Source organism: Euphorbia lathyris, chromosome 5, assembly GCF_963576675.1.
Source record: "Euphorbia lathyris chromosome 5, ddEupLath1.1, whole genome shotgun sequence".
Classification (NCBI taxonomy): domain Eukaryota; kingdom Viridiplantae; phylum Streptophyta; class Magnoliopsida; order Malpighiales; family Euphorbiaceae; genus Euphorbia; species Euphorbia lathyris.
The window spans coordinates 51139707-51153841 of NC_088914.1; the positions used below are offsets into that span (position 1 = coordinate 51139707).

The 14135-nt window shown below is 35.0% G+C and overlaps 1 protein-coding gene across 3 annotated transcripts; it reads left to right on the forward strand.

The window, feature by feature from the left end:
* Nucleotides 1–9174: 9174 nt before the first annotated feature.
* LOC136228542 (UDP-glucuronate:xylan alpha-glucuronosyltransferase 1) lies at nt 9175–11731 on the forward strand. 3 transcript variants are annotated; one of them, XM_066016966.1, is made up of 4 exons: nt 9175–9566; nt 9643–9828; nt 9907–10520; nt 10592–11731. In XM_066016966.1, exons 2-4 carry the CDS (start codon nt 9650–9652, stop codon nt 11632–11634), a joined length of 1836 nt encoding a protein of 611 aa, XP_065873038.1. In that variant the 5' UTR covers nt 9175–9566; nt 9643–9649; the 3' UTR covers nt 11635–11731. The 3 variants fall into 3 exon arrangements, with proteins under 3 accessions (XP_065873038.1, XP_065873039.1, XP_065873037.1); XM_066016967.1 differs by having other exon boundaries at nt 9175–9558; XM_066016965.1 differs by having other exon boundaries at nt 9176–9550.
* Nucleotides 11732–14135: the final 2404 nt, after the last annotated feature.

Genomic DNA, 14135 nt, shown 5'->3' on the forward strand with positions numbered 1-14135 from the left:
AATTTTAGGGGTCATTATCAATTCAGTTTAGTAAAAAAACCCCATTTAAACCGAACCAAAATTAATATATTCTATGCGTACTAAATCGTGTTCACGTGGAATCCTAATTGGATTCATATATTTTTCTAATTAAGAAATTAGATAATTAAGAATCCTAATTGAATTAATCAAGAATACTAATCTAATCAGGAAATTAGAATTAGTATCTGAACGTGAGTTAATAATTGTCTAATTGTTGAACTATAAATAGTGTCTAAGTCAGACATAATAAAACATCAACTATATCAAAGAAAATTCTCTTCTTCTCCCACTCTAGTCAGTGAGACTTTATTCTTAGATCATTGATTAATCATTCTTCCTCTGTCTTGGAAAAACGTGAAACGTGAGTGGTAATACAAGTTCATGGATTTAAAGATTCTTCCGCTGCCAACTCAATATTAATCAAAGCTCCAAAAAGTAAGCCTCAAACCTGCATTTGAGCGTATTTGATTATTTTGGTTGTAAAATCCTTGATTGGTATCAGAACCCTAGAACTTGTGTTCTAGTTAATTAATTTAGGATTAATAGTTGAAACGACATATACATATAAAAATTAATTAATATGTAAGGGTTAATTTTTTTATGATTAGAACGTGTTTTGTAGGTAATTTTTACGTTACTGAAAATCACAATACACAGTGTTCTTGCGATAGGGAGTCTTTTGTTTTTCTGCTTTAACACTATTTCACTCTCAGACAAAACATGTGATATCTATATCTAAAAATCAGCTTGTCGTTTCAAAAATCTGACCTCACCAACATGACTGAAGACTCCAAAAACCATAGGACAAATTAGAGCCGTGGCCCACGCGCCGCCTTACTGGCAGCACTGAACCATACGCGCCGACGCCCTAGGTGGCGCATACGGTGCCTTATGGAGGTGTTTTCACCGTAGTTTTTTTTTCAAAGCCTGTTTAAATAATTTTTCTGATTTTATAGGATATTTTGTTTAATTTTCTGATGAACAGAATATTTGTTTTTGAATTAAAGTAGATTCAAAAGATCATTTTAAAATTACAAAAATAATTTTAAAATTCCCAAAATTTATGGAATATTTAAGAAAAATTCCACTAATTCCAAAAAAAAAATATCTTGGACCAAATAAAACTATTCAAAGTTCTTTTTTGATAATAAAGGTTAAGAAATATTTAGTTACTGATTCTATTTCTTCAGCAGTTATGACTTTTACTGTCCTAGTTCCTGTCATCACTCACTATTCTCTTCAAAGTATCAAGCTAAATAATTTGATGAAGGAAATCAAACGTTGCAATGAGTCTTTTTGCTCGACATGATGATATTCGAGAAATGTGATTCCATATCATCAGGATGCAAAATTTGATGCAAAGGGCAATAATGGCAGGAGGTGTAGTTCATGGGTTAGACTAAGGAATATTGTTTAGAACTTTAAGAAAGTCACTTTCAGCTCCAAATATGAGAAATTTATTAGCTGAATGTTGGAGGTTTAGCAGAATGAGCTATAAGCCAATTATATAGATTTATTAGCTGAGTGTTGGAGGTTTAGCAGAATGAGCTATAACCCAACTATACAGACTTTCATGGAAAGTTGAAACCGCCTAGGAGTAACTATGTTTGAAGCTAATTTGTACGTAGAACTAAGATCTGGAAAATAAATGCAACTTTGTTTTACAAGAGAAAAGTTGGTTGAGTCTCGAATGAACTAACTAAGAAAATTCGAAACTCCATCCTGGTCAAAAAGATATAGTCATGTGACCAGAAAGAAAACTTGTCTAAAACTTAGTTTGGTTGGTTAGGTACAATAAGAGTTAATTAGAAGCTTTGAGGCAGTTTCTATTAGTTTTATGGATATAAATATTAATTATTGTTCTTATTTCATTTTTCTTAATAAAGTTTGCTGATATTGAATATGAAATTATTTATTGTTTAGTTATTAACTAATAGTTATATGCAAAAATTATAACTTAGACAACAAAACATTGAACAATAAAATTAATATCCATCTTGTATATAATGCAAGTTAATCTATAAAACATCGTTCTCAATGCATAATTATATCTAATTAGTAAAGGTGATCATTAGAGAACGGAGGGTGATTAGAGCCTAGTTAGGTCTTTCCGAATTTAAATCTAATGAGAAACTTTGTTGATTAGGTATAAGTTGCATAGAGAACCTAGACGTATTGATATATAACTTTCTATTAACGTGTGCAATTAAATGTAGATTAATTTATTACAATGGCAACTGCACCAAAATAAATCATTGCTGAATTTAACAAAAATCTCAAATTGAATGGGAATAACTATGACGCCTGGACCATCAAGGTTGCCTATATGCTAGAGGAACGAGATGTCCTCGAGCCATTGGATAATGTACTGGTAGAACCCAAGGAAGGTCAAACTGCTCAACATAGGCGTGATAAAGTTGTCCATGTCACATGGAAAAATAAGAATTCTATTACACATCTTATATACTTAGTGATATAAAAGATGACCTGACACAATAGTACCATGTTCATCGCACTGTTAGGGATATCTAGCAAGCCCTAAAACAATATTTTTGAGGTTTCTCCATGACAAAGCTTAGGTCTTTGACCATAAAGTTTGATACTTATAAGAAACGACCTGATTATGACATAAAGAAGCATCTTAGACATATGTCCAATATGATCACTCATCTTAACTCAATAGGTCATCTGATGACTGATGAGCATAAAGTTTAGGAAGTTATCCACTCTTTGCCTAATAGTTAGGAGAATATGGAAATTCACTTAACCCACTCTACTACTATAAGAATCTTAGATAATGAGAGAAAGCATCTCGAATTGGAAGAGGACCATTGGCTCGTAAATAAGATAACTACTGAAGCAAACTATGTTATCTTCTGTCCAATTAAACAAGGTAAGAAATGTAGATGTTTCTCTGGCAAAGGCAAAGGCAATGGCAAAGGTAAAGACAATCAGAGTAAAAAATCTAAACAGAAAGGGAACAAGAAACAAAAGAGTAGCAAAAAGGTAGATACCACTAAAGTGAAGTGTTATAACTGCTAGAACAAAGGGCATTATGCAAAAGATTGCACAACCCCTAAGGTACATTCTATTAACTCAATAGCCTCGTCGTATCTCCAATGCTATTTAGGAACTTATTGAAGCATCTTCACTGCTTTCACCTTCCTGAATACTTTGATTCAACGCCTTGGTAGTGCACGGGATAGGAAATTGACTACCTATCTTCATACCTGATACTAGCAATATTTCCCGGGATGCCGATATCAGTGAAATCTCAAATATGTATGCACATCTGGCTTGACTGCTGGAAAGCTTTACTTGGCTAGAAGAGAATAGCTAAGTCTTCTTTTTCTTCTTCTTCTCGGATTCCACAATACCTATAGGAGCAATAGACTGCATGGTATAGTTAGTAAGGCATAGAGCAGTAGTAGTCTGAACTTTTCCTCTTTCTTACAGGACTGAACACTGGCCATGGCACAGAGAAAAAGAAGAACCAATGTTTCCAGTCGAAGAGGCGGGCACATATAGCTTATTATAATTATATTATGAAACAGGTTACCCGGACTATAAATAGCCCACAGACGTTTTCAACCCAATCAATCTTTTTGAATCCTTCACTTTTTTATAATCTATGCGAGCGCTTAGTCCCACCAGGAGGAAATTAGAAACTTATTACCAATGCGGATTAGTTCTTAAGACTGGGTAAACGGGAAACCCGACTCTACGAACCCAAATCAAGTCTCGGGAACATCTATGATAGATCCCATACGCTTTACAAGATCTCCTTCTTTAATAGAGGTATCACTACCAAAGACAACAATTCCTACATTCTCATTCTCAAGATTCAAGGCTATTCCTTTCACACCGTTGGAAAATTCAACCATTTCCCCAGCTTGAATCTTGTTTAATCCATAAACACATGCAATCCCATCTCCAACTGATACCACTCGACCGATCTCATCCACTTTCAAATTTGTGTAATAGTTAGTAATTTGACTCTCTAATAGAGTTGTTAGTTCCGAAGCTCTGGTTCTGGTAGAAAATTCCATGATGAAAGCAATTATTATTTATTGTAAAGGGGGAATGCCGCTTTTGAGTGGAACCATTCTTTTCAACTCCACAAAGGTATCAGATGTTACTCCGCCCCTTTTGAGATCTTCCAACTTTTGTAAAACGCTTTCTAAGGAGGGTTCCCCCATGCGGGTGTCCGCTCTGTAACTTTCTAGAGCCCATGTTCCTTGACCCAACCAATCCCCCGTTGGGTCAAGGACCGACATCAGTTTATAGATTTTAACTTTCTTTTTAAAAAGTTCCTCCGCATTATATCGTTCTATTAAAATATCTGCGAAAGAGGCATCCGAGTATTTAGCTAATAGGCGATGCGCGATTGAGTGCCTGTCATAAAAAGAAAAAAAACTTAATAGATTTTGCGGTGGTGGAAAGCTGGGCCATGATATTCTCTTTGAAAAAGCGTTTTCTGAGTAGAAATTCATTTCCTTCCAAGAAGATTGAAAGTCAGATTGGAAATGGAATGTTTTTCTTTCTATTTCATCATTGACAACTGGAACAAAAGAATAAGAGTTGGTTTAGGGGCTAACTGCTATGACTATGACAAGAATAAGGGAACCACTGGAGTAATTAGTTTGATTGGCCAACTTCACCTAAGATGACTGAGAACAAGGTAGGGGAACTACCCAATCAAAGAGTCTTCCTTCTGCGCCTTGGCCTTCCCATAAGATGAGAACAAGACGGGTGAGCTTCACCTGAAATCATTTCATGCACCCGGTTCACTCCCTAGGATTGAGGTTGATTGGCTTGTTCATAACAAGGTACCCAATGAGAAGTAGCACTTCCACTGCAAGGACTCTTCACACAAGACGGTCGGGCTGACCGAAGGGATCAATCAACTGGGACTTCTCCCTCTCACTCTCTTCTTATTGAATTCTTCTCATTCCACACAACATTATGAGCATATGATATTGGCCGTTTAAGCTTGGGGTTCCCATTCCATGCACGAGGAAAACCAAGAGGTACATCCCTAATCTTCTTTATATAGAAGTATTCCCTTATCCACTCATGGATGTGCGAATCCTTCTCATAAAAATGTTTGTAACCAGGTATTCGTGCGAAGGTACAATGATCATCTAACCCCCTTTGAGTTAGCAAATGTAGGGTGCTGAAAACCCTTGGCCCAAAAAGGACTTCTAAGTTTTTTTACCAAAAACGAATCACAGATCAGATCTAACCATCCCTTAGGATGAATCTGACCCACTATGAAATCAAAAGAATGAAGAATTTCATATATTACTTCAGAGAGCGGATATCGAAATCCCCTCTTAATATGACTAACGTATATAGTGAAACATTCATCAGGTGGATGTGACAGGCGTTGGTTAGGGTTGGGAATTATACAAGTCAAATTCCTTAACCAAGTATATGGCCCTTTAAGCGTATCAATATTTTCCTGGGTTATGGTAGAATCGGTGGAGGAAATTCTAAGAGCATGTGCCCTTTTTTTCCTTGCTGTGGAGGAGCTAATCTCCTCTACCTCACTAGAAGGTGAGTTAGAAGGTTGATCGAAAATGGAAAGGAATCTGGGTTCTAGACGGTTGGAATGTGTGTTTCTCGGAGCCTTCGCCAAATAACTCAGTGGTGTCGTCTTGGCTCATACTAGGCAAAATGAGGAAAAAAAATGCAAAATAAAAAGCATGTAATAGGAGCAAATGATGAAAAAAGAACCCAGAAGAAGATAAGAACGCCTACATAATCGTAGAAGTAAGAAAGTTGTCGTCATCGGAGATCGTAAAAGAAAAGAGAGATTTTGCCAAAAATCTCATGACAAAAAGAGTGATAAGAGGAAGAAAGCACAAATAAACTTTTCCCCACACTTCTTAAACCCCTTTTGAAAGAGAGAAAGGACACGACGCTTCGAAAATTGAAAAGCTTGGTGACGTGTCCAAGTTTGACTGACCTAAGGAAACGTGTCTGATAGAGGAGCAATAAATGCAGCGCACACTTAGAAGGTGAACAACCCTAAAGGGATTTTTAGACTTTTAGGGGGGTTCTGATAACATCCAGATTTGTAAAAGATGTCATCAACCGTTAGTAGATAAGCAAATACACAGAAGGAAGGAAACATGAAGAATCCATGATAAGGTAGGCGAATCTACATGGGATAGATTCACCTTTAAGGGTCTTACCACATGAGACCCAAAATCTTATAAGGGATTCACCAAGAAGACAAGGGAAAGAAGGAAAGAATGTACATTGCCACGTCAGTATACCTCTTCTACAGTTATGTAGAACCTCGAGGAAACCGTTATTCCTTCTACAATGAAAAATAATGATAATTAATAAGAGTAATGACAATTAATGAGAGTAAGATCAAACGGCCCAATTAAGGCACACACGTTACAAAAGGGAAGTATATATACCCCCATCAGGACATCTTTACAGGTAAATTAACAACACTCTCCTAAATACTTTTCAATATCAATTATTCTCAAATTTCCACACTAACTTTATCATCAGAAGTGCCACGGCCGAACCCAACAGTATCTCCCAACGATGGAATTATCATCAATGAAGAAAATATTGTTATCAAGTTATTATTGGACTTTAACCGTTAGCTTAAACTTTTAATTTAATGGATTGAAAATTTAATATTATTATTTTTAAAAATGAATCATCAATTAAAACTAGAGTAATTAATTTATTAGTCCCTATATTTTGACAAAACACACTGTTTAGTCCCTGTATTTTAAAAAACACATGGTAAGGTCCCTAACCTTTTTCTCAGTGAACTGTTTAATCATTCCGTCTGTTTGTAAGATTTTTTTTACCGTTTATGACTTCGAAAATGACTAAATTACCCTTTACTATTTACCTTCAAACTTCAGAAGAGGAAATCCAAAGAAAAAGAACAGACTCAATGCTTACGAATTTGAACGATTAAGAAGAAAATAAAAAAGAAGAACACTCAAAGTTGATTTCAGATGAATTAGAGTTTAAAGGAAAGAAAAATAAAGGAAAAGAAGAAGGCAAATCCAAATTGACTAACAGAATTTTTATGAGAATATCTAACGGCAGGGACTAAACAGTTCACCGAGAAAAACGTTAGGGACTTTACCGTGTATTTTTGAAAATACAGGGACTAAACAGTGTGTTTTGTCAAAATATAGAGACTAATAAATTAATTACCCTTAAACCTATATCATTTAGAATTCGGACTCGGTTTTGCCACTGCCCTAACAATATAAAGAACAAAAAAAATGTAAATAAGGGAATATATATGAAAAAGAAAAGAAAAAAACAAGAAAGTGAAAAAGAAACTGTAAATAAGAATATGAAATTGGCAAAAACATTTATCTAACGCAATTAACCGTTGGATTTGAAATAAGTAAGATATATTAAGTCTATAAAATCAATGTAATGTTTTATGTAATTTCTTCTTAAAAAAATGCAAATAGAAGCGGAATAATATGGTTTAGGTAATTATATATTCCTTGGTATGTATACCTTGTTTCTCAATAATAAAATAAATTGGATTATGAAAAGATCAGAATCGATAGGGAGATCTGTTAAAATGATAAACATAACATAACATTGCTACATTTGTGCTAATAATTTTATTTGATTTCGTTCAACTAACAGTATTTATACATTTATTACGATATGGTAACACAACTGAAAGCACCATTAAACCTATATTATTTGGCTATACTCATATTGCTTTTCTATTAAGAAAACAATCAAATATATGTTTGGAACCTTATCAATTCTGTGTTTAGTTGGATACTCAAACTCTAAACTTTGTCCTTATTATTATTAATTAGCTAAATTAGCTATTAGGCTGTTATTGTTAGTTGTTTAAATTAATAATTAGTATTTGATAAAATTACGATGAACTGCTATTTTTTTTTATGAAAACGATGAACTGCTATTATTAATATATAAAACGTCTAATATGAATATATTTTAAATTAATCAATAAATAATTTAAAAAAACTAAAAAGATAATACAAGTATTAAAAAAATTAATTTAAATAAAGAAATGATAATAATAATAATAATAAACATAGAAAGAAAGTAAATACATGTTATAGGTTAAATTATGGATGCGACATTTGATGAGTAACCCTAACCCATATTTGATCAACCAAACTAACGAAATTGTTTTCACAAACCTAACCAGGTAATCATATGTTTTCTTACTCTTGACTTTCCTTTTCAATAAAATTAAATCCCTTTTCTTTTTTTAGGTACAAATTCATACTACATTTTGATTTTAATTTTGGATTCCTCTACCCAAAAAAAAAAAAATCATCTTTTACATCTAGTTTTTTTAGCCGAGTTATTTTCTTAATTAGTTTTTCTAACCATGTTACAAGAGAAAAACACATACATCTTAACTATATTGACACCTCCAACACCCTAAAATAAAGGGATGCCTATTATTATTAAAAAAACAAAAGAAAAGAATAATTGTTTCACCGTTATTTTTATTTGGACCGATTTCGTGATTAATTACTTTTTCTAGCCTAAAATTGCGTAACATATTGAATTCGGGCTGAATTGGTAAATTACCAAATATCATGACTCAAATATAATTAATTACTTAATTCGGTCTAAATTAAGTAATTTGTGAAATTCGGACCTATTAGGTAATTTTAGCAAGTAATCTAGTTTGAATTTGTAATTATTAGATTAATTACTCTTTCCGTCAAAATATGTACAACATATGAAGTTTCAGACTAATTTAGCAATTTATCAAATGTTGTGGACTAAAACTTGTAATTATCCAATTTAAGTACAAGGAGCATACAGATTTGGATTTAGTGGGAAAGTAACTAGAGATTGTGGACATTTGGAGAGCATCCTTGCTTTATACATAGTGGAGTCCTTATTTGGAAGTTACCTCTAAAATATTTACAGAGTCAGCAGTAGAAATCAGGGACAATCAACCAAATGAACTCAAAAGATCAGACTCTGCCAATTTGAATAAATTATTGAATACATGTAAATATTCCTGTGTGTAACGTAATATTGCATATATAAAAACTAAAGAGAGTATTAAGTAAAAATACAAACAACAATAAACTATTTAGCCAATTAAAAAATCTCTCTCTAACAGTTTTGGAGAAGATCAAACATAGTTTTTATGGTGTAAAACAAAACAGAAAAAAAAAAAAAAAATTAGGTGAAAAAAGAAGAAACAGGAATATGGCGGTGAAAGGAAAATTCAAATGGACGTTAGAACGTTATATTAATTAGCTAAACCAAAAGTTAGGAATCCCTCTTTCTTGTCCATACCATATTTCATAATTTTTGTTTGTAATCTTCTTCTTCACCATATTCATATTCTGGCTTCTTCTGTGACTGCTCAACTTCAATTACTTTGCTTAGTATTTATTTAGAAGCAACTTACATCAATCTTGTTGGATCGGGATCCCCGAAGTTGAATGAGAGCAGCAAGAATGGGAAACTCACCCGCCATTATTGAGGCTAGGCATCGATTATCTTCTTCAATGTCTGTCTGTCTGTCTGTCTGTCACTTTCCTCTTTCATTATATTATCATTTTGTTTCAATAACGCTAATTCATAATCATAATCATGTAACAGTGAAGACATGTACAAGAAAAGGGTACAAAGAAATAAACTAAAAGGTGAACAAAAGCCTTTCCACCTTCCAATTCAAGATAGGTATTTTTTCTGCAAGTTTCCTTTCTTCAAGCTTGCTTTGCTTCTTCTTCTTCTCTGTGGCGTTATCCTAACTCTTTTTCACCAACCAGAGGTTCACCATTCAAGGTATGCATGTATTTCAAGGGATTAGATTCAATTTTTCTATTACTTTTTCATCAATTATGCCAGTTATTGTATCAACAGGTGGATATGGGGAGGCTTAGAAGATCCTGGTTACGTATCGGATATAGATGTGAATTGGGATGATGTCATGAAACTTATAGAGAAATTGGGGGACCAAAATGATTATCAGGGAATTGGGCTATTAAACTTCAATAAGACTGAAATCAAGTATTGGGAGCATCTTCTACCTGATGTTACACACTCTGTTGTTCAATTAGACCCTGTTGATAGGAATCTCACTTGGGAATCTATGTATCCAGAATGGATTGATGAAGAACAAGAAACTGAAGTTCCACTTTGTCCATCTCTACCGAAACCTCATGTTCCTAGGAAAAGACTTGATCTTATTGCAATTAAACTTCCTTGCAGAGATGAATGGAACTGGTCAAGGGATGTTGCTCGCTTGCATTTGCAGCTTGCTGCAGCCAATCTTGCTGCTTCTGCCAAAGGCATTTACCCTCTCCATTTGCTTTTTATCACTAAAACATTTCCAATACCAAATCTCTTTCCCTGTAAGGAACTCCTTGCTCGGCAACGAAATGTATGGTTATTCAAACCCGATTTGAATGTTTTGCGCCGAAAACTTGAGCTTCCTATTGGATCCTGTGAGCTTGCACTTCCTCTCAGGGACACAGGTCAGTTCATGATGCTTTATATTTCTTTGTTGATAGATAGCCGAATAACTAACATGATCTCTTCGAAACAGTGCCATTTTACGCAAGGAGTAGGAATCCAAGGCGAGAAGCATACGCCACCATCCTTCATTCTGCTCAAGTTTATGTCTGCGGAGCCATTGCAGCAGCTCAAAGTATCCGGTTATCAGGCTCAACCCGAGACCTTGTAATTCTTGTTGATGAATCTATCAGTGTTTACCACCGGAGTGGACTTGAGGCTGCAGGATGGAAAATCAGGATAATAAAAAGAATAAGGAATCCAAAGGCGGAGAAAGATGCGTATAACGAATGGAATTACAGCAAGTTTCGGCTATGGCAGCTGACCGACTATGATAAAATCATATTCATTGATGCAGACTTGCTAATACTGAGGAACATTGATTTCTTGTTTGGCATGCCAGAAATTTCTGCAACAGGTAATAATGCAACTCTTTTTAATTCGGGAGTGATGGTTATCGAGCCTTCGAATTGCACATTCGAGCTGTTGATGGAACACATTAATGAGATAAAATCATACAATGGTGGAGATCAAGGGTACTTGAATGAGGTGTTTACATGGTGGCATAGAATTCCAAAGCATATGAATTTCTTGAAACATTTCTGGGTTGGGGATGAAGAAGAAGTGAAGCAAAAGAAAATAAGGCTATTCGGTTCTGATCCACCAATACTATATGTTCTGCATTACCTAGGGATAAAGCCATGGCTATGTTTCAGGGATTACGATTGCAATTGGAATTCAAATATATTTCAAGAATTTGCAAGTGATACAGCACATGAAAAATGGTGGAAAGTTCATGATACAATGCCTGAGGAATTGCAACAGTTTTGCCTATTGCAATCAAAGCAAAAGGCACAGCTAGAATGGGACAGAAGAGAAGCTGAAAAGGCAAACTACACAGATGGACATTGGAAAATTAGAGTTGAAGACAAGAGATTGAAGAAATGCATTGATAATGTATGTTCTTGGAGAAGTATGTTGAAACATTGGGGAGAAACTAATTGGACAGATGATGAATTTTTCAATCCAACACCACCTGCAATTTCCACAGCATCTTTATCTTTATCTGCCTTTTGAGTTTTTGTTTTTGTTTTTTTGTTTTTCTTTCATGTAAATGGGATTTTATTTTTTGGATTTACTTGTGATTTTGAAACATAACAGATCAATTCACCTATGCTTGAGTCTGAATATAATAGATAAGCACAAGCACAAGCCAAGCCAACCATTTATTTTTTTTGTCAATTCTATAACGTCCCTAGCTTGTGTGTGTACCAGTACCAGCAAACTGCTGATCATTGTTTGGAAGATCCTCAAGAAGGGAATTAATGGGTTCATGACTGCTTCTGAAGAAGCTCAAACTACATATATTATTGTTTCCTGCAATGCTCTCTTCTTTTCTTTTCTTTTGTTATGCATGAATCTTGATTACCTATCTTCCAATGTCTTGTTTCAAGTTCAATCATCTTTTTCCACTGCATTGCATTTTCTAAGTCAATCTAATCAACCTACAATTGAAACCGGAAGGCTCAATGGCCCTACAAAACTGCTATTGATTGAACTACACACATTTGTCTCGGAAGTCTTGGACATTAGACATTAGAAATTAGGAATCACAGCCTCGTTTTCTATAAAGCTTACAAAAGTAAAGATTCGAATCCATGACCTTCCTAGTTATACGTATGCTCCTAACTACTAGGCTAAGAGCTTCACCACATTTGACATTAGAATTATAGCATGCTATAAGTTGAGTCCATTTAAATTTTACCGACCTGTTTTTAGGTCGGTTTTAAAAGGAGAATAAATGAATAAATATTATAATCCCAAAAAATAAATTAAAGACATTTACAACCATGGGCATTCTTGGATCATCATTTATTCCTCGTGTGTTGGAACATAAAAGAATATGGTTCAAATACACAAAGCATTAAAAACGAAGGTTTTGACCTTCTACTGGAACTGGTTGGAGCCACTGGGGCACCAATCGCGGCAATGGAGGAGGCTAAAGGGCTCCTCTTGGGTTTTATTTGCCCCCAATCCAATCACTTGAAAACAAACACATTACATTAGTAACTTCCAAAAAGTACATAAGAAAAGGGTCTGAAAATCACAAAAAATGTAAAAAATGAAAATCTGGACATGACAACCACCAGTCCTAGAGGGTGGTCACGACCAACGCTCTTTTTTCATCTTTCACAAGATGTAACGCCCGGAAAAAAAAATTCATTATAAGCATACATGTAAATTAGGATTCTAAAATAATTAATTCTTAAGATTTATTTAATTTAATAAAATCAAATGTTAATGTTATATATTTATATTTGAAAAATATGTTTTTCTCTATATCAATCTTGATTGATGTGGAGCTTTCTAAGGAAATTCAATACAAGCTTAGGGTGGATACTGACACCTCAATGCATTGGATTTCTCTTGAATATGAAAGACTTCCGGATTTATGCTCCATTTGCCATTCCATTGGGCATTCTGCGGGAGCTTGCAGGAGGAACATTCGTCGTGAGGAGCATGTTGAGCTAAAGCAAAGAAATGGGAAGCAGAAGATGGGATCTCCTGAGCCCCGCGGTAGGCCTGTTACTCGGATTTGGAAACAGAAGCCAGGAGTTGATATGGATACTGGTGAATCCTCTAAAAGGGCTCCTACCAATGGGGAATCTGACAAACCTAATAACTGTTATTTGCAGATGGTTCTTCAATGTTCGGTCAGGATTAATGAGTCGGTTCTTGACTCTGATCCTGGCACGGCCCCCGCCTCTCCTACTCTCGACTTTCCATATTATCAACTTGATAATGAGCTGGGAGTCTTGGATTGGCAAACTTCTCATTCCAATATTCAGGTTACTGATATTCCTAATTTGCAAATCATTGAACATTCAGGAAACGGTGACTGTTTGCAGGTGGTTAATGTTACAGAGGAAAAGACTTGGTCCAAAGTCCAGAAAAGGAAGAAGCAAAAAGACAACATCATCCCCTTTGAGGTCAGTGGTAAACGACATAGCAAGCCACCGGTGCGGTTTCAATGATTGTGCTATATTGGAATTGTAGGGGCATCAGTAATGATCGCACTCAACGAGCCCTGAAGCTTTTGTGCCTACAACATCGTCTTGATTTTTTGTGTCTTGCTGAACCTCTTGTTTGTTTTAGTGACACTGATGATAGGTTTTGGAGATCTCTGGGTCTTTCTCTTTTTGCCTGGAATGATAAGGATTCGCCGACTATTTGGCTTCTTACTAAGGATGCTTCTTCTCTTTCTCTTCATTCTTCGCATGCTCAACATGTTACTGTTCAACACCAGCTGGGAGATAAATCTTTTCTGATCTCTTTTTTATATTGTAGTAACCTGGCTTCAGAAAGAAGGGAGTTGTGGTCTTCTCTTTATAGTTGTGCCTTTCCAAATAATAATTGGTTGGTGCTTGGGTTCTTCAATGCTATTACGGGCTCTCATGAGAAGCTTGGTCCCCCTCCTGTTGTTGGATCCTGTAGGGATTTCAGGAATTTTATTGATGATTGTGATCTTATTGATATTGATACTTTGGGTCAGAGGTTTACTTGGTCCAATGGTCGAC

What these genes read in the sequence shown, in the direction of transcription:
- LOC136228542 (XM_066016965.1), top strand. Translation starts at nt 9,483, where the DNA reads ATGAGAGCAGCAAGAATGGGAAACTCACCCGCCATTATTGAGGCTAGG. An exon ending in CATCGATTATCTTCTTCAAT is followed by an intron (nt 9,551 to 9,642) that starts GTCTGTCTGTCT and finishes ATCATGTAACAG; the next exon opens with TGAAGACATGTACAAGAAAA. An exon ending in CCAGAGGTTCACCATTCAAG is followed by an intron (nt 9,829 to 9,906) that starts GTATGCATGTAT and finishes TTGTATCAACAG; the next exon opens with GTGGATATGGGGAGGCTTAG.